The following is a 19,867-nucleotide window of genomic DNA, read 5'->3' on the forward strand; positions in this document are numbered from 1 at the left end:
AGGGATGGAAAGTATGGACATAGGTACTCTAACACTACTCAAATGCCGGCACATTAAGGGAGCGCGTATTCTCTGACAGTTTCATGTCAACAAATGTCGTGCCCGCGAGTCGCGCCCAGTCGTAAGCCAGGCCTGCACCAGTACTCGCGGCGTATTCGCGAGATAGACCAATCATGGATCACTGCCACGCCACTGTCAGCCAATCGCATCCGTTCCCAGTGACGACAGTTGCTAAAAATAGCCCGTATATATCTAGGCCGGTCGCAACCGCGAATTATCCACAGTCGTGCGCCGGCAGCCGACGGAGGTGGACGGTGTAGGGCGTATCGGGACGCTGTGTTGTTGTTCGCAACTAAAAAGGTAGGACCCCCGTACACGCACCTAAAACAACCGTCTTCTCTGCACGTGATAAAGCTCTTTGTAGGTCGAGTCGCTATTCTTGTAATATAGTTCGAGGGTGTATTAAAGGGTATCGAGGTTATAACAGGAATTTCATTAGAACCCTTTCGTAGATTAAATTGTCAAGTACCTTCAGACAAATACTAGTTTAGATTACGAACTTTGTGACACTTCTTTATTGATTTTTGGTAATGCGGTCGTTTGTATCATTTTTATATTAATTACTTTCACGAATACAATTACTTTTGATAGATTATCGATTAATACAGATGTCAAAAGTATCGATAATAGTTTGTACAATCGAATATCTCGAAAATCGAGTTCGCGGTTATTCAAGGTCATGCGACCAACCGAGTGGAGCTTTATTACGAATATGTTGCATTATTACGGCAAGAATCGAGAGAAGAATATGTTAAATGCGCCGTTACTTCACTAAATGTGTACATTGTCCGATAAAACGACACTTGTCTCTCGATTTTTGTTACATTTTTATCATTTTTTCTTTGTCCATCGACAGAACAGTTATATTTGATTTTTTCTATTTATCTCGCATTCGATTTAACGTAGCGTGAAAAATCCCGCTATCGTTCGTGTATCGAATGTGTTTTCTTAAATATGAAGTTAGCTATAGGATCGAGCATTGGTTACCGCGTTCACGCGATAAGAAGTGCAGCAAAGTTGTCGAAATAAAAATTCACGAAAAATCATTTCCCTTTTTACCAATTTGCTGCTATGTAAAATAGTAGTTGCTCCTCGAATGGTTCATGACACCTGAGGATGTCACAAAGAACATTCGGTTGCAAGTGGGGAACCTTAAATATAGCGAAACAGAACATTGGCAACATTGTCACGGATCTAGTAAAAGACTATATAGCATCCTCACACGGTACCAATGTTGTTGATTGCACAATGCTGAACATTTAAAACTAAACACTCGTGTTCTTTACATGCATTTTATCCTTGTAAACTCTTTCGAGTACAATGCAACGTGTAAGGTTAATTCTGCGTATGTGTATACGAACGAAAGTATAATGTTTATATTGGCATGTAAAGTGGAGTTAAGTAGGATCACAAATAACCGTAATCATAAAACCTCATATTACGGTGGTTTAAACGTGGAGTATGTTTATTACGAACGACTTAATGTTTACTAGAAATGCGGTGGAAAAATAAACTATTCGCGTGGGAACGTAATAGTGTTCGATTGAACTTTTTTGGAAATTCATTTCCTTCCTCGTAGTGATAAAAAAAATATTACCGACGTTGTTTATCGACGATGGTAAATCTCGAAGTGAACATTGGTCCCGGGGTTTACGATACGATCTATCGATTCTATAGTTCGCGGCTGAATATGAATATGAATTGATTTTGAAAACATGTCTTCCTTGTCAATTCCCGATTCGTATGTCGATAAATAGTTACCAACGATTCCTTGTTACCTATGTAGCTACGTTATCGTTGCGACAACAATTATATGTTTGCGTTGGGATGCAATAATCAATATACATAATTGGTTAAAAATAAACGCTGCACAAACATTTGGCGTTTAATTAAAATTTTGTTCAACTGAAAATTGATTTCCTAATTAAATTATTGGAATTTTATTTTATTCGATTTTCAAACGCCTCATATTTATTATTATTAAAAAAACAATTGCAAGAGTGCATCAGGGATAAGTGCTTATTTAAAATTCTTCATCATTCGCCACTGTACTTTAGTTCGAAAGTAATTGAATAAGAAGCGAAGGAGAATTATGCAAATAATTTTCGAAACAAATTTCATCGTCGAAAATTGAATATACAGAGTGAGAGAGAAAGAGATTCGCGAGATCATGAAGCTTAAATGTTTACTTTCATTTATAAACTTCCTCCGCGGCTGATAACCATTATACAATAATAATCTTATCTTTGCATTCGCTATGCAAACGTGCCAATCTTCTCAAGGTGCAGTCCCGCTGGGTGTGATAATTAGTTGCAAGGTTGGACAACGTAACATCGGCATACCTTTTCGTACATTGATATCTTTTCTTTTTTTTCTTTCTATTTTCAATAGTTTTTTATCGTTGACATTTTTTCTTTCGGATTTAGATTTCCATCGTTGCCTTTCAAGATATTCATAACGAACGTAATTTAATTTAATCACTTTCAGGATTATCCACCCACGCTACTTTCAAAATCTCCCGCTTCGAAATTGATGGCATTAAGTGTACGCCGAGAAAATCCAATTCCATGGTGAACAAGGAATTAGCAAAAGGAAGAAATCTTCAGAGAGATTCGAACGCATTATCGCGACAGTTTCCAGTAATTATCTCCGATAGGTCGGCAAAGATTCCTCGCTCCTTCGCGACCGTGACCTTACTGACATTTAATTTCTTAGATCGTCTACGGCTTCGAAACTCGCCCATACAGGATCTGCACGCGTGTCAGATAGCGTGCGCATTTCCATAATGCCGAAGGCCGTCAAATATTGCAACTAGTCGAATGAATACTTTTGCTTCTTTATCCCGCTTTCATCGAATCTTTCTTCTTTCATTTTCACCTTCCTTGGTAGAATTTACGAAGAGTTACTCGTCTATATATATTTTCTTGACCCCTTTCTAAGACTCCATCCAAATGTGTAGAATTGCAAATTTCGTATTTCGAAATTTCAGATGCTAAGTTATGTATATTTCATATTGCATATATTTGGAATTTTAAGTTCTAAATTGCAAATTCTAAGTTTCAAATATTCGCAACTGCAAGTCTGAAATTTGAAACATTCTAAATTGCAAATTCCAAGTTTCAAATATTTACGATTTCAAGTCCTAAATTTTAAATATTCACGAATTCAAGTTCAGAATTTCAAATATTCTAAATTGCAAATTCCAAGTATCAAATATTCAAAGCTTAAAACTTGAAATTTTAATTATTCCATAAATTTCTTTTGATACCAATCACTGCTTACCCCTTTGATAGTCAACGCACTTATTAAAGATACGATCATTTAATTATTCAGTTTTCTATTCCACGTTATGGGTACAATGGCATTACTATTCATAGATTTCATTTTTACATCTCGTTTTAATTATATAGAACTTCTTATGATATTCATTAGCAATGAGGCCCGTGTCAGTCAACGTGTTAATTGAATTTACTGCGATCGAGGGAAAATAGTGGCGCGGATAAAAGCTCGATTTCGATTGATTTATCGGTGAGCTGAAGCTCGAAAGGAGTAGTTTATGTACTTATGGATAGGGAAAGAGGAGAGCACCTTCTTGCTCACAGCTGATTACAAAGTCGAGAGATGATATAACTGGATTTGCAAGTTGTCACGGTGAAAGAGTGAGAGGCGGACGGGAAAAAAGAAATGGTGGGGGAGGCCATTATTGTTCAAGGGCGTCAATGTACCGATTGAATTTAAAATGCTAATCTGCATCGTAGAGAAATGGTGATAGGATGGATTTGCGCGCGAATAACAGTTACGATTTCAAGTGGGATCAGTTTATCTCGTTAAATTTCTTTTCGTTCCATTCGTTCATTTTTCCAATTAGGTTTTCAAGCATCTAAGTTTCCAAATTTCGAAATTAAAAATTTTTCAATTTTTCTAAGTTTCCCATTTCCCAATTTTCGAATTTCCCTGATTTCCCAAATTCCAAGTTTTCAATTTTCCCGGTTTCCCAAATCCAAAATTTTCAATTCCCATATTTACAATTTCCCAAATTTCCCAGCTTCCAATTTCCCCAATTTCCATATCCCCAAACTTCGAATTTCACCGGTTTCGCAAATCCCAAATTCTCAATTCCCATATTTCCTAGTTTCCAATTTCCCCAATTTTCAAGTTTCCCTCAAATTAAAATTCAGTCCTCAAAGCACAAATTTCAGTAATAATAAAACATTATAAAATTAAGAATTGCAGTACTTCCCCACGTTTGTTGACGAAGGTTTTTGAACACAATTTCCACCGGTATCGTGACAGCACAAGGCCAAATATGAAATATCTGGCAACGTTTAACGATATGTTAAAAGTATGGAAATGAAATTATTATGGCGATTTAAAAGGTTTCTCGCCACAAAAAGTAATTGTTGCGTTTTTTTTCTTTTTAAATAGGAATTCGTGTCAACTGGGGGGTAGCATTTTCTCATTTAATAATTGTGCTGTTCAATTAGCATAACGATGGTTTTTTAATGCAAGGATTCGCATAAATTAACGCTTGATATATTCCTCAATGTTCATTAAACACGTACGATTATGTTTGCCCTCGTCTTTTATTACCACTTCTTTTTTCACCACTATTTTTTACCACTTTCACTGCAAATGTATACCTTTGATCAACGATGTCGTTGGATTAATTGAACACGTAATCACAAGTCTGCTGAGTACAATTTCATCTTCGATAATTATAATGTTCAGATTGGGACTCTACTAATTTTCTTAGTCGGGATTTACATAAATTAGCCACCGATTTATTCCGTGCTATTAATCAAACGTTGCGTTCCTCCTTGCAGTTATAATTCATTGCCAACAAGGTTCTTGTGGTTTTCCCAGTTCATATTTCTATTACTTTCTCTTAAGATATTGAAAATTATTTCATTACCACTTAAATTATTAATGGAAATTGATTTCCTCTTCAAATAAAATAATTTCAAAACTATTCTACCATAAGTTCAGTATTTTTCTTCTCAATGTTTGTGAAGGTAGTTATTACCGATACTTTGTAGATTGTATGTATCAATTTCTTTTTTATTTATTATAACCGTTCCTGACATGATTAATATTCAGCACAGAGTGTGCAATTATTTGGTATTTGCTTGGAAGATTGATATGCAATACACAGCTATTTACTCTGAGAATGAATCGTGAGTTATAATTAATGAATTAATTTATGAATTTCTTAAGAGTCAGATAATCATTTCTATTTCTTGTCAATTTAATATTTTTTTTTTAAACTTCGTACTTTTTTTAATGAATTGCCTTCGTCATATTTTTTAACTCATAGCTAATGAGACATGCTATATCATTGATTCCTCAATGAGAAAGTCGAGCAACATACCAAACACCTACAAATTTCTCCATTTCATGAGAGATCAAGTAATTCAGGCTAGAATTGTTATTAGCGTTATATAGCGAGCATTATTTACAACTGTCGTGCCATTCTGTCAGCATTGCAGAAGCAATTTAAAGAAGCAATCCACTCGTAGTAGACTTCGACTTCGCTTTGATCTCTAAAGTGACACAGATTTGTTGCTGCTGCTCGTTCGCTATAAATTACCAGCATAATATCGTGCATCGTTATCCTTACCTCGATTCTAGTCACTCTTGGAATTTGTGCTATTAGGGACATTTTCTAATGGATGCTTTAAATATGATGGTTTTTCAATTGATAGCTTTCGACTATGATAAGTTTGGAATTGGTGGGTTCCAATTATGATAATTTCGAATTGCTAGCTTTCAACTATGATAATTTGGGAATTGCTAGCTTTCAACTGTGGTCATCTGGGAATTGCTGGCCTTTAACTATGATAATTTTGGAATTGCCAGCTCCCAATTATGGTAACTTGGGAATTGCGAGCTTTCAACTATGATAATTTGGAAATTGCGAGCTTTCAACTGTGGTCATCTGGGAATTGCTGGCCTTTAACTATGATAATTTTGGAATTGCCAGCTCCCAATTATGGTAACTTGGGAATTGCGAGCTTTCAACTATGATAATTTGGGAATTGCGAGCTTTCAACTATGACAATTTGGGAATTGCTAGCTTTCAACTGTGATAATTTGGGAATTGCCGGCTTTCAACTATGACAATTTGGGAATTGCTAGCTTTCAACTGTGGTAATTTGGGAATTGCCGGCTTTCAACTATGGTAGCTTAGGAATTTCTAGATTCCAATTATGGTAACTTGGGAATTGTTAGCTTCCAACTATGATAATTTTGAAATTGCTAGCTCCCAACTATGATAATTCCCTTCTCGATAGCTTCCAACTATAAAGCGATGCCTTTAAGATAAAATTAATCATGAATAGTGAACTGAGGCAGAATAAACATTAATAACTCTCGGTTCTGAGTAACGCGAGACCTCCACAGTGTTCATAGCAGATCGTATGATATACTAGCCTCTTGAGAAACTTCAAATTCCGATATTCATCAGTGGAAGAACTCGAGAGTTCTTCAGGAATCCTCTTCAAGTATCTCGAAGCAAATTACTGAGGGGCACCAAAGAAACTTTCAAACCCATGCTCGAAAATTATTCTAAATTACACTATTCGAAAACTTCGTTTTCAACGATATTCAATATTCAAGCGAGTTTTGAAATCTCTTTTCTACTCGGTATTTCAGTCGTTCCATGGTTTCTCAGGATACAAATTCGCGCCCGTATACCAAGAGCACGATTCCCCAAGAAGGGAGAACACCATGCGGGTACAGAAGACATCAATCTCCATTAATTGTTCCCCTCGTAACTGTTTCTTCGAAAGATCACAGTTGAAACAGACATAGTGGTAACTCTAAGAGTTTCTCGAGCAGTTTGCACATCCAGAATGTTAAAAATTGTTAAAAAGAAAATTTTTACAGTAGGTCAATTAAGATTTCTAATGAAATATCTATCATCAAACGACGTGGAACACTCGGGCTCCTCGAGTGTATACTGAATGGAGTTTTATGATAATTTTTCAATCGATCCCTATCATTTAATGGCATAATGTACCCACTCGATCGAATATTTACGAGTTTGTGTATACGCAGTCGTACGCGTGACTACGAAACGTAAACTCGTTACGGTGATTTCTTCTTTCGTTGCTCGAGGCAGACTCATAGGCAAAGCTCACACATGCCGGGTTCGTATGTAAATTACATGAGCGTCGACGAGCGTGTGGTCGCGTTACGAGCGGGCAGGAAGCATAAATTTCGTTAGCGAACACCAAACATAGTGCGGGGACGAATGTGTGCGTAGGAAACGCCAGGACTTTTCGGTAATGAACGCCATTTGATCGCCGATCGCCTTTCGCGCGACTCCTGTTAACCCTTTCGTTGCTCGCTATTAAAATTCCTCTGTTTTTAGTATGGGAAATGCGACGATTTTTCATTTAGAAATTTGCCTATTTTCGATATTGAAACGCGCCGATTTTTAATTTAGAAATTTGCCTATTTCCGGTATTGAAATGCGCCGATTTTTAATTTAGAAATTTGCCTATTTTCGGTATTGAAACGCGCCGATTTTTAATTTAGAAATTTGCCTATTTTCGGTATAGAAACGCGCCGATTTTTAACTTGGAAATTTGCCTATTTCCGGTATAAAAACGCGCCGATTTTTAATTCAGAAATTAGTCTACTTATTATTATAGAAACGCGCCATAAAAATTTACTTAACTCAAGAACCCTCCATCGAACGAAACACAAAATGTGGCAGAAACGAAAGAGGAACAAGGTAGCAAGAGACCAGTATTACCGTGCTATCCGTCCCAATTATACGACTTTAATTACGGCAAATTACTTTACCGATGCCCTGGAGCATGACGGCTACCGACAGCTACCCGGTGCTTTACTTTTACGAACTCTTAATCGTTTCTGAAAATCTCCGAAACTTGATCATATCCTCAGCAACATTGTAAATAAACTCCTCCGTTTCTGCATTTAATTTGCATCGATAAATGTGCAAATGTTTGAAAATCTGAATGTTAAATACCTATCTAAGTATGCTAAGTAGACGATTAGATACCCATTCCACCGTGTTGTTTCAATTAAATCCTACCAGACATAAGAACGGAATTAAATTCTCGAGTTTCTGTGAACTCTATCAATCCTAGACCTTAATTCTCTGTATCTCCAGATTATCAGACTAGATTACTTATAGACTCTCGGTTCATAAATTTCTTAATTTAGGTACTCCATTAGTTTCCTAAATTGCAAATTTCAAAATTCACTAAATTCCCAACTTTTAGTCCCAGTTTTCAATATCGGTAACTCCGATATCTTCCAATCAGTTTCATAATCTTTCGGTATCGCTGATCCTCGATTCTTCGTCCCTGTTCGAGTTTCACTTCGATCCCCCCAACCCGGTTCCAGCGAATCGAGAGTCGTAAAATCGTGGACTGGTCGCGAGTTTCGTAGGAGTGTTCATATGGGATTTCGATCCACAGGGAAGAAGTAGTACCGGTCTGTTCTTTCTATTGCCGATCGGACGCGTACGTTGCAGAAACGACAGCCGTAGGAATTAGGCCGCCCACGCTTATGTCGACGACCGTACCGAAAAAGCACGATAAAAGCTTTCTGGCCAGATGGGCACCGGTTGCGCAAGCTTCCTTGCTCTCTCGGTACAACCAATCTCGTCTTTCTCTCTTTCTCCTCTACATACACGTTCTTCCTTGTGAAACTCTCCTTGTATATACCACCATAAGACTTCTTTTATGTCGGTCGTAACATCGGGCCGAGGAACGCGGGATAATTATGTAATATTGCAAGACGCATTGATCATCAAGAAAAATTTGTACATCTTTTCAGGAATTCAAATACCTATACGAAATTTCAACTCACCGATTTCGTTATAATTTGAAACAATTCCAAGGAATCCGTTTCACAAATTTTCAAAATGCGCCTCGAAGTACTTCAAAGCATTTTCTAAACAATTTCAAAGCATCTGAAATTCAAAAGGTGTCAAACTGTTCCAACGCGTTTCTAAAGTACCTCAAAGCTCCTAAAAATACTTCAAAGGGTCGAAAGTAATCGTGGGTCGTGTACGGACACGAAGGCGTCTTGAAAATCCATGAGATTCCATGGAGATCCCTTATCGTCCTTGGCTGACATCCTCCGAATCGTTGCTCGGCTTTTTTCCCTCCCATTTCCCCCGTGAACGGTTCCCGTCACGGGTGATGGGATTTAGGGTGAGAACCATGGCACATGGTTCCAGGGAAACGAGGCACGGCTCGAGGATCTTCAGGATAGATTAATTACCAGCTGGTCCGCGCGCGAATGACGAAAAGCGTAGCCGGGATTTTCGACGCGTCTCCGTAGCTTTTGCGGAAAGGGGGCCACCTTCGATATATCGTTGCCCTGGGTGTATTTATGACCCGTGCTTGACGCACGCTGCGTTTTACGAGCAACGCTCCGATGCATCGTTCGCACGAAGGATCTCGTGTACACGGAAAATTCTTCTCCTACATTGTTGTCACTTGACGCATCCGCAACTATTTTCATTCTAGGAGCGACTTGAGAGGTTTCGGAGGATTTGGAAGTATTTCAAGGAACTTTGAGGTATTTCTAGGTATTCCGGGACCTCTCAAATTATTTTGGAGCATTTTCAGGTGGTATGTTTCAAAGTATTTGTGAAGTATTTGAATGGTTTGAGAGTGTTTTGAGGTGCCTCAAAGTATTTCAAAGTATTTGTGAAATCCTCACAGAATTCTAAAGCACCTCAAAGTATTTCGGAGCAATTTGAGGGATATCTAAAGTATTTCGAATTTTTTGGAGATAGCCTCATGGTATTTGAAAGTATTCATATGGGTCTCAAAGAATTTTGAGGTATTCGCGAAACCCTCACAGAATTCTAAAGTATCTCAAAGTATTTCGGAGCAATTTGAGGGAGCTCCAAAGTATTTCGAATTTTTTGGAGATAGCCTCATGGAATTTGAAAGTATTCATATGGGTCTCAAAGAATTTTGAGGGGTTTGGAATTATTCTGAGACGTCTTGAATCGTTTGGGAGTATCTTGAACTATCTCAAATATTTTTAAATACTCCAAATTACTTCAAATTCCCCTGAAATGTATTTAAAATATTTCAGAACATTTTGAACTGACTCAAATTAATTTAAAACACTTCCAAAGTATTTTACATCATTTTCGAAGTCTCCAAAAATGAGAACATAAAAAAGAAATCAATTGGTAAGACGAAAGAAACCAGTTCGATTAAAACAAGACGAGATCGCACAGAAATTCAAATGGTAACAAGAAAGAAAATGAAAAGAGAAACTTTGCACGTGGAATCATTAATTTCATTCGACAGAAAGTGTATCTTTTTACTTCATTATTAAAAAGAAAAAAGAAAATCTGGTTCCACTGTTTTTCTCTCGAGACTTGTCGATAATTATAAGATAATATACAAATATGGAATAATCCAAAGGAGAAAGAGAGATGCAACATGGATCGAAACCGGTGCAACATTTGCATACGTGGTTTATGTGAATATTTCTTCAACGCTTTCACGAATATTTTTTTTTATCATCGTGTTCCCCAACGAATATTCATTTTTCTCGCACTCGAAAAAACCATCTTTTTTAACCCCGCGTTTCCGTTAATCTCTCGACGATTTATATTTCAACCTAGGATCGTTTCGCTTTATTTTTTTGAAAATCGTTGAAAAGAAAGAATAAATGAATCACCTTCGAGAGTGACGACCGCGGTTTATCGACGATTTATATTCGATGAAAAATAAAGGTTCTACCTTCTTTTTCTAATAACAAAAGCTCTGTAATGTTAGCGGAAACTTTATCGACTTTATCGCCGGATGAAAGGAACGTTCAGCTGTGTAGTTGGCCACAGAGAAACCTTTGTTTCCTTCCGGAGAACTCGCGTTCGCGTTTAAGGTAACCAAACAGCAAACAAGGGACGCTGTGATTTTTGGACCAAAGATTACACGGTTATCGATCATGGGGCCCCATTTAATATTATCAAAAAATATTGAATGAAATCCTTTTGCATTCTTCCCCTTTTCCTTTAAGGTCCTTTGCTCTTTTAATTTTTGGATCAAGTTTAATGACCAACGGGATACTCGGATCTGAATTGATTTTTTTTCCCCCAAAAAATAGCGCGACAAAAAAACTTTTGTTTCGTGAATCTTTCAACGAAAGATCAGCCGAATACCAAAGCGTTCGTGGCATACATCAAAATCAAACGGTTTCTATTTATACGTTTAACAACGTGCAGAGGCGACGGCTTCGATCGGACACCTGTTCCCATTCAAACAAACTCGATTCGTCGATTATTATTTCAATCTGTTGCATCGTACAGCAGCTTCCCATCAGACGTCGATTATGAGAGCAAAGATCCGTATACCCTACCGCATAATCGATTGATTCATTTTCTTTATTGAAATTTTAGAAGAAATTTTTTCGAATCATAAACTTATTTTTTTATTGGCATTCAAGATAAACTTCAGGTTTTTCCTTGTTCTCTAGCAGATATTACCGCGTCCCGTTTAACCCGCGATTATTTTAAAAGAACGACTCACATTTGCGATAAATCGTCGAGGATGAATTCTGCTAACAAAACAATAGAACTGTCATTTTTTAAAAATAAGTTCGCACGTACATCGATGGTGATTTTGTAGAAATTTACTTGCAGAAGGAAGTGACTAAAATTTAGTTAGTTTTTGCTCCAGAGGTTATTTTAATCTGCAGCATTGTTTATCAGGTTATTTTTGACGCAGAAATTTTCAAATCTAAGAGTAGTCTTCTTCCTTCCGCTTCGTGGCCTCGATTCTTTATCCTCCCCGTTTAATCAGCGCGACTAAACACATCAGAAAACGGCGAGAATTCCCCTTTCCCCATCAACAAACTTCGTTTCCAACGTGTACAGAAGTAATTCGATTTCTTCGTTGTTAAAATATCTAGATTCTTTTAATATCGATAACAAGATAAATTGTTACCTTCTTATCACGATCACGTTGATACGAAATCGACAGAATTAGAATGTTAGATTACACTTTTATTGCACCCCATAACGTCGATCATTGATCCTCCTATAGATTGATAAACGTTTAAACTTCGTTTATCGAAAGGGAGATTAAGTAGAATTAAAGTTAAATCTAAATTGAAATTTGTTCAAATTTGAGATTGCCTCGAATCTGTCGCTACAAAGTCAGCGCCTGCGAGTCATCTTCCTCCATGGCATATAGGTCAGTGGGTATGCCTGTGGCGGATGAGACCCTGGGTCGTCTCCGGCCCAAACACACATCCAGAGAGATCCGGTCCGAGGAAGTTGATTTTATGCCCGGTCGAAGAAGTGCGCGAGAAACAGTCGAAAGAAATGGCGGAGGAGTCACACACAGTGAGAAACACCGAGAGAAGGAGGAACCATAGAAGGCTACGAAGGAGGAGTTGCAAGGGCATTAGGCTCCGAATACGGAACGATAAAATTCTTACGAAACTCGGCTCTCTCGCACGCACACTCTCCTGCATCGAGTTGGCACTCTTACAAAAAGAAAGAAGAGGTCCTCCGACAAGAAAGAGAGCCCAAATACACTGTTATTTGATAAATAAGAACTGTATCTTCAACTTTCGAAATAAATATTAACCCTAGAAAGACGTAGCAATTCATTTCTAACACTCTCCTTTCTTTTTTTTTAAATAATATCTTTGCTAAAGTAAAATCAATTCTTTGGTATTCGTCTTGAAGGCATAAGTGAAAGTAACTATCCCTAAATCTAGGGGTAACTAGATACTCATCTGGTGAAACTTAAAACAGATCTCATCTTAGAATAATGTCTAGTAACTTTTGAATATTATTAAATATCGGAAAGTATTAATTTTGAAGGCATAAGTGAAAATAACTATCCCTAATTCTAGGGGTAACCAGATACTCATCTGGTGAAACTTAAAACAGATTTTATCTTAGAATAATGTCTAATAACTTTTGAATATTATTAAAAATCGGAAAGTATTAATTTTGAAGGTATAAGAGAAAATAACTATCCTTAATTATAGGGGTAACCAGATACTCATCTAGTGAAACTTAAAACAGATTTTATCTTAGAATAATGTCTAATAACTTTTGAATATTATTAAAAATCGGAAAGTATTAATTTTGAAGGTATAAGAGAAAATAACTATCCCTAATTATAGGGGTAACTAGATACTCATCTAGTGAAACTTAAATCAGACCTAACTTAAGAATAATGTCTAGTAACTTTTTAGTATTATTAAAAATCTATGTAATTATCATTTTACTAAAGCTAGTTACGATAAAAATCAGACAGTTGAAGTGATTTCTTTGTCGAGAGGAGATTGGGCAATTCGAAACCGAGCTACGGAAGAATTCGACGGCTGAAAACAAACCGGGCCCCGATTCTAGCCTGGAGAACGTAGCCGTTTCTTTTTTAGAGGACACGTCTTGGAACGTGCTCGAACGCTCGCGTACACCCGTCAAAAATGTATTTTTGACGAGAATTGACAAGCTTTTAGCGTTCCCCTTCCCTCTTTCTACCGCGGGTACCGCCTCGTCTGATGGATTTTTGCGCGTCCTGGATAGATCGTACGTTATTTTTGCGATCTTCATTCAACGATCGCGGGTTACGTAAGCCTTCTGCCGGAAAGGTTACCGGAAGGTGGTCGTCTGTGTGCTCGATGGGAACGTTCCGGGATGCTTTTGGGCTCTCGATGGTGCACCTGAAACAAAGATAGTTAGCTAATTAGCAATAATTTTTTTTTTGTTAAATTAATATCCACAGTTATTTTTAGAATAACTATAACGAACTGGAAGATATTTCACAGAATATAATCAAGAATCTAATTTTCAAAGTAGAATACAAAATCCTTTAAAAACTAATAAGATTTCTTCTTCCAAAATTATATTAAAAATAATAAGAAAAGTAATATTTGAAACACGATCGAGTGACAGAAACTTTTGCCGAGTCTTTTTCGTTACCGATAACTGTTATCAAACGACTTGTCAGCTTTAACCGCTGGCTCGTTTCGAGTATCAGCAAACGTTATTGAACGAGTTGCAACTTTTGATAATCGTCGAAAGCTAGTTACAGTTGGCGGCATCGATAACGATCTTCAGCTTCCGGTTCGGTTTATCGTTGTTACCGCGATTCAGCCTGAATTCCTCTTTGTTCTCGCATTGATTCGAGCTCAATAGCCGCTCGTCCAAGGCTGTATCAATATTCTTCTCATTCCCCGGAAAGAAGAATGCACAATCGGGAGAACGAAACGAGGCTAACGCTTCGCTACGAGGCAGGAAATATTTGTCGTTGAGTTCCATTTAAACGCCGGTACCATTGGTACTTTGTTTGAGAAGAAATCTGTTAATTCTTCGCGGACCGTTTCGACGAAATGTTAACCGAACTTTAGACTTTGTTCGGTTGGAGGAAACGGATCGTCCAAATTGATGTGTCATCGTTAACTGTGTAGAAAAATTTTGCTAATTTCTTAGCGCGCTGCGACCAGCCGCGGGCCATTGTTTAGATGGATACAATTCGAAGCTGGTATTTGAATTGAAATTTAATTGGATTTAATAAGCGTAGAAGAAATTACGATAAATTGGAAATATCGTTAAAACAAAAAGTGTGTCAAAATTAAATTTAAAGAAGCTTTGTTCTTCCAAAATTATTGGATATTTTCCTGAAGAAATATCATTTCATTTTTATTTCCAGACCGAGTTTACAATAAATTATAAAGATTGAAATATTGGAGGATCTAGAGAAAAGTGATTGTTCCTCGTAGCGTTAAAAAAGTTTGATATTTACAAAAGAAAAATTCGAAAGAGTTTCGCACTTCGTTCGAGTTTTATTTGTTATGAGAATCGGCTCGAAGATAATTCAAAAGTGTATCAGAAATCATAAACACGTCGAGATATATTCGATGGAAGATAAAAGCTAGAACGGAAAACGAGCAGTAAAATGAAAGAAAAAAAAAACTCTTGATTAACGTTGAGATTTTAATGAGCCTGAGAAAAAGTTTTTACGCGGCTCTCTTTTGTTCCACGTGGAAATAATTGTTTAACGAAGCAGAGTTGTTAGCGATGGATGGAGTCTTCGTGATTGCGGATGACCCCCATGATGACGAAGCTGAAAATAAAATAAGATGCTGTAGAATATAACATAACATGTGTAAAGTTATAATACGTGGGTCTAAAAGACCCAGTGCCAGCCGTTCGTGTAACTATTTTGGCAATGAAAGTGGAGGGCACCCATTTCAGCACCCATTGTAGGCACACTGGTGCAAATTAGAATTTTCAATTTCTAATATCTTATATATATTTTTTTTTAAATAAATAATACATCCTCATGTTAAAATTTCACATGTTTCATAATTTTTAATTAAACAAATCCACATGGTACAAATTGGTACCTGGTGGAAATTAGAATTTTCAATTTCTAATGTCTTATATATTTTTTTTTAAATAAATAATACATCCTCATGTTAAAATTTCACATGTTTCATAATTTTTAATTAAACAAATCCAGTTGGTACAAATTGGCACCAGTATGCCTACTAGAGAAGGGAGAAAACTTTGTAACCATGTAATAGTCAGAAGATGTAATAGTCCGTACACGTCGTTCATCTCCAATCTGGTTACCTCCATATCCGCCTAATCTCACCTCGGTCTCTTCTGTTCTTGTTCCAGGTTAAATGGTAATAACCGACCATGTACAACCTGAATGTGAACGTGAATCCTAGTCCGACGGCTGCCGCGGGTCTTCTCGGTGTCGCGGCGGCCGAGGTCACTCCAAGGACACCGGAAATCGTAAACTCCCTAATCGCCATGACCAATCCCTTCGAGGGTTACACGAACGAGAGAAGCAGGGATCGTACGGACTCGACTAGCAGCGGTGAGCCGAGCCCACCGAGTGTTCAGCACACCTGTAGTCAGCTCATTAAAGAAGGTACCCATCCATCCGGTGGTGACCTTGATAATCCTACCGGGTCCTCTTCTCTCGTCTTCTTAGTTTCTTTTGTCGAATCTCGCGGCACCAAGGACGTTTCTGGCCCTTCTCGAGCTCTCCTAAGCATCGCCTTCGCCTGACTATTCGCTTTCAACCATAGTTCCTTCAAGCATTTTATCAAAACTTTCAATAAACAATTATCGCAAAATGAAATTAATTTGAATATCATTTGAAAAATAATCACCGGTTCCATCCTGTAGAATAAATTTTCATTTCGATGAATTTTGAAGACAGAATAAAAAAGGATCATAGTCTTCGCGCCTACTAAAACCTGATATTTATTATTGAAGATGTCAGAAGGCGAACAAATGATACGAAGGAAGTAAAACACGTCTCACGTAACTAGGACGAGATATATAAACGAGCCGAGACAGAAACGAGTGATGGTACAATTTTGCAATGTTACTGCCATAACTATTATATAACTGCTCTTTGAAGCTGCACCTTTTCGCTAGACGACTCCTTTTATTTTCGTCTGTCTTCCTTTAGAACGTCCAAGTCTTTAGTTTCAATTTTCTTCAAGTTTCTGTAACATTGAGCGATGCTACATTTTGTAATTTTCTTTTCTTTTCAAACGAATCCAAATTAATTACGAATAACATATTACAGGGTTGAAGTTGACGTTACAAACGAAGAGGCGAGCTAATGGAAGCGGAGATGACACCAAGAAGAGGACGAAGAAGGAAGATGGCAGCGCGGACGACGAGGAAGAGGACGAAGGGGGAAACAACAACGGCCGCAGTGGAGTAAGAAATCCTCTCGCATACTCTTCTCGTTATAAATAATAAAGCGGTTGTGATTTTGGTCGATCCGCGCTGTAAGTCGCGCTTCCGGTACCCATTCGCCTGAAATTGGATTAGACAAATATCATTCCATAGCATTAATTATGAAATACCAAAAACATCTCTAAAAAATTCACGATTACATTTTAGCTGACGCCGGAAGACGAGGAGAGGCGTCGGAGGAGACGAGAGAGGAACAAAATCGCAGCGACAAAGTGTCGTTTAAAGAAACGCGAGAAGACGGTGATCCTGGTGAAGGAGTCCGAGATCCTCGAGACGCAGAACCACGACCTTAAGTCGCAGATCCAGGAGCTGGAGACCCAGAGGCGTAGGCTGGTGGACATGCTGAGTTTCCACAGGCCGACGTGTCTGAAACAAAGCAACGACACGTCGTATCAGCAGTATGCAGAACCGTTGCAGTTGCCGAGTTACCAGGAAAATTTCGTACAACCTCCGCCAGCGTTAAATCAACCTCAGAACTGTGTGACGGATTATCCGGTGAAGGTGGAGGAGTACGAGGGTGAATTTTACCGACAGGAGAGCCCGTACGTGCCGACCACGGATACCGGTTGCACGGTTTAATAGCTTTATCTATTGCAAGGAACGTCTGCCACGCGATTCTGTGGAGATACCTTTGAGGAGATCCGGTTTACCGGATGGAGAGAAGCTGAAGATGGTCCTCGGTGAACGAACGGTTGTATGCATTCCAAGAAGACACGAGAAAAATGATAACATCTAGGTGACACGCAGAGGATTTCGTTTTGTGAAAATGTGATCCTTTACCTGTTGGCTTCCTTTATCATTTCCGGTAAACCGGGCTTCCTGGATCTCCCTCTTTTTTTATTAATCGCAAGTCTTATAGCTCGTAAGGTCATTATTATAGCGCTCCTGTTCTCTCTTTGTCCTTATTCTTCTTCTTTCTTTTTTTAACACGATCCTTTATACTCGAAACGTTCGTCGTTGAACGCCTGAAGACATTCCTTGAAAGTAACCCTCTTGAAAATAAGTAACCAATTCCTTGAACATAAGTACTGTGACATTCTAAGGTATAATTAATGTAATTGATAAATTTAAGGTACTGTGAATCATTTTTGCGATGCTCGGGATATTGGGAATTATATTCTTGTAATTGGTACAATCATCGGTCGATAATGAAGAGCATCGCAAAGATGTTTCGTTTATTTTAAGCGAGAATCGGGCGGGTATTTTGCAAATTGCAGACTGCGTTAATGCTGTTAATTATTTTTCACACGCGACCGCTTCTCGATTCACCAGTGAGAAACCAAGTATAACTCAGCGTAAGTCTTCTGATATTGATCACGATTATTTACGTGTATTGTGACGCGCGATTATGAAACCGCGTTCAAAGGATACTTATAATTATACGAATAATCGAACGATATTTAATATTATAAATGTGCATATTTTATACGTATGTTATGTATTTACACGCGCAGACACGCACATACAGACACACAAGACACGGGTCATTAACAGTTAATGAAGACGTTACAAGTACATGACGATTAATGACAAGAATCTAACGACATACCTCAATTTTGTGGGTAGTTACCCTCCCTCGGTGCGTTTGTAAAGAGAGATTATTTTCAAATTGAATATTTATTATTCTGATCATGTAATTTGAACAATTTTTATACATTTGATATGCCAAAGAATCGCCAGAGCCATTAGTCGATCAATTCAAATTACAGTTTTATATCAATCAAAAAGAATTTAGCAAACGCACCTTGGGCTACGCTTAAGCGTTTTTTGCAATTTATGGAAGCTAGTTTAATACTTAGCCAAACGCGATACAATTATAATAGCGACACGCCTTCAAGTCCATGGAATAAAAAAAAAAAAAAATGCTTTTCTTCATCTTCGGAATGTTACCGCCAGTTGATCTAACGAAGAAGAAGATTTTTCTTACACTTCCTGTCACACGAAGTGAGACAAAGTCTTCCTCTTATTCTTCACGAGATTAATTATCGTCTACGAACATTAATAGGGATGTTTTTTAAAATTCGTAAGACGAATGTCAACACGTAGCAATTACACACGTGTGGTGCTATATATATTATATATATATATTTGCTTTTTATATAAATTTTATTAAGTTGCCTGAAGAGAGTATTTAAATAGTTTAATACCCATGTTAAGCGTATATATATATATTATCGATGTCTATTTACTAATGCAAAGTTCTGAAAGTATCCAGACATATCGAGAGTTTATATTTATATACGAATCTTTTTCTATTGTTGACATATTGAGAGAAAACATCCGAATGCGGTGAAATTATTAATAATATTATCGACGTACTAAACAATCTTTAAGTATTGGATTTATCACACGCAGTTATATTAAGCAATCACTGTTTGATCTTTCTTTATCTATGGATGATTTGCAGACTGTTTGAAAGTATTGCATTTTTTTTAAATTGCGATCATGTTTCGAAAATCACATATTTGTTTAAAATTATGAACAAAATTGTTTCTTTTTTTTTTTAAATGTAGAGTGTAGTTTGATATAATTACGTTTGCTATCCAATATATACTGCCATTATTAAAATCCCAGATACAGTCATTTATAGTATCTGACTTCTAGGTTCATTATCTTGTTAGTAAAATGTATTAAAAAGTCTTTCTAGAGAATAAGTGCAAAATAACTTTAATAACAGCAAACAGTATATAAGATTTTATTTGTTGTAACAAAATCGTACTATTGTCTTTAATTACTGAGTACCTGGCCATGGATTTCCATGCGACAGCTATTTTTCCCTAGGAGAAATGCATTGAATATTAAAACTAGAGAAATGGCTGACAAAATTTTATCATTGTAACCTAAGGGAAAATTTTATTCTTTAAATAAAAGTGCCTTCAATACTAATATTTATACCGCAGTTCACCAGAGTCCATAACTGCGACGCGCAGGTTGAAAGATGGTGGGGGAACGCAACGAGCTCTCTGCTAATCGCTTTCCACTTCGTTTGGGAGTATCGCCAATCAGGGCGAAGTTGCGTACTAGAGATGCGCGAAGAACGAAAACTGGTCT

General features: G+C 37.4%; 1 protein-coding gene across 2 annotated transcripts; it reads left to right on the forward strand.

Annotated features, from left to right (window-relative positions):
- The first annotated feature begins 263 nt into the window (after positions 1–263).
- Positions 264–19,702, forward strand: LOC114872898 (activating transcription factor 3). 2 transcript variants are annotated; one of them, XM_029180633.2, is made up of 4 exons: positions 264–360; positions 15,713–15,971; positions 16,641–16,777; positions 16,964–19,702. In XM_029180633.2, exons 2-4 carry the CDS (start codon positions 15,734–15,736, stop codon positions 17,393–17,395), a joined length of 807 nt encoding a protein of 268 aa, XP_029036466.1. In that variant the 5' UTR covers positions 264–360; positions 15,713–15,733; the 3' UTR covers positions 17,396–19,702. The 2 variants fall into 2 exon arrangements, with proteins under 2 accessions (XP_029036466.1, XP_029036475.1); XM_029180642.2 differs by having other exon boundaries at positions 15,713–15,917.
- Positions 19,703–19,867: the final 165 nt, after the last annotated feature.

This window comes from Osmia bicornis, chromosome 7 (genome assembly GCF_907164935.1).
Source record: "Osmia bicornis bicornis chromosome 7, iOsmBic2.1, whole genome shotgun sequence".
Classification (NCBI taxonomy): domain Eukaryota; kingdom Metazoa; phylum Arthropoda; class Insecta; order Hymenoptera; family Megachilidae; genus Osmia; species Osmia bicornis.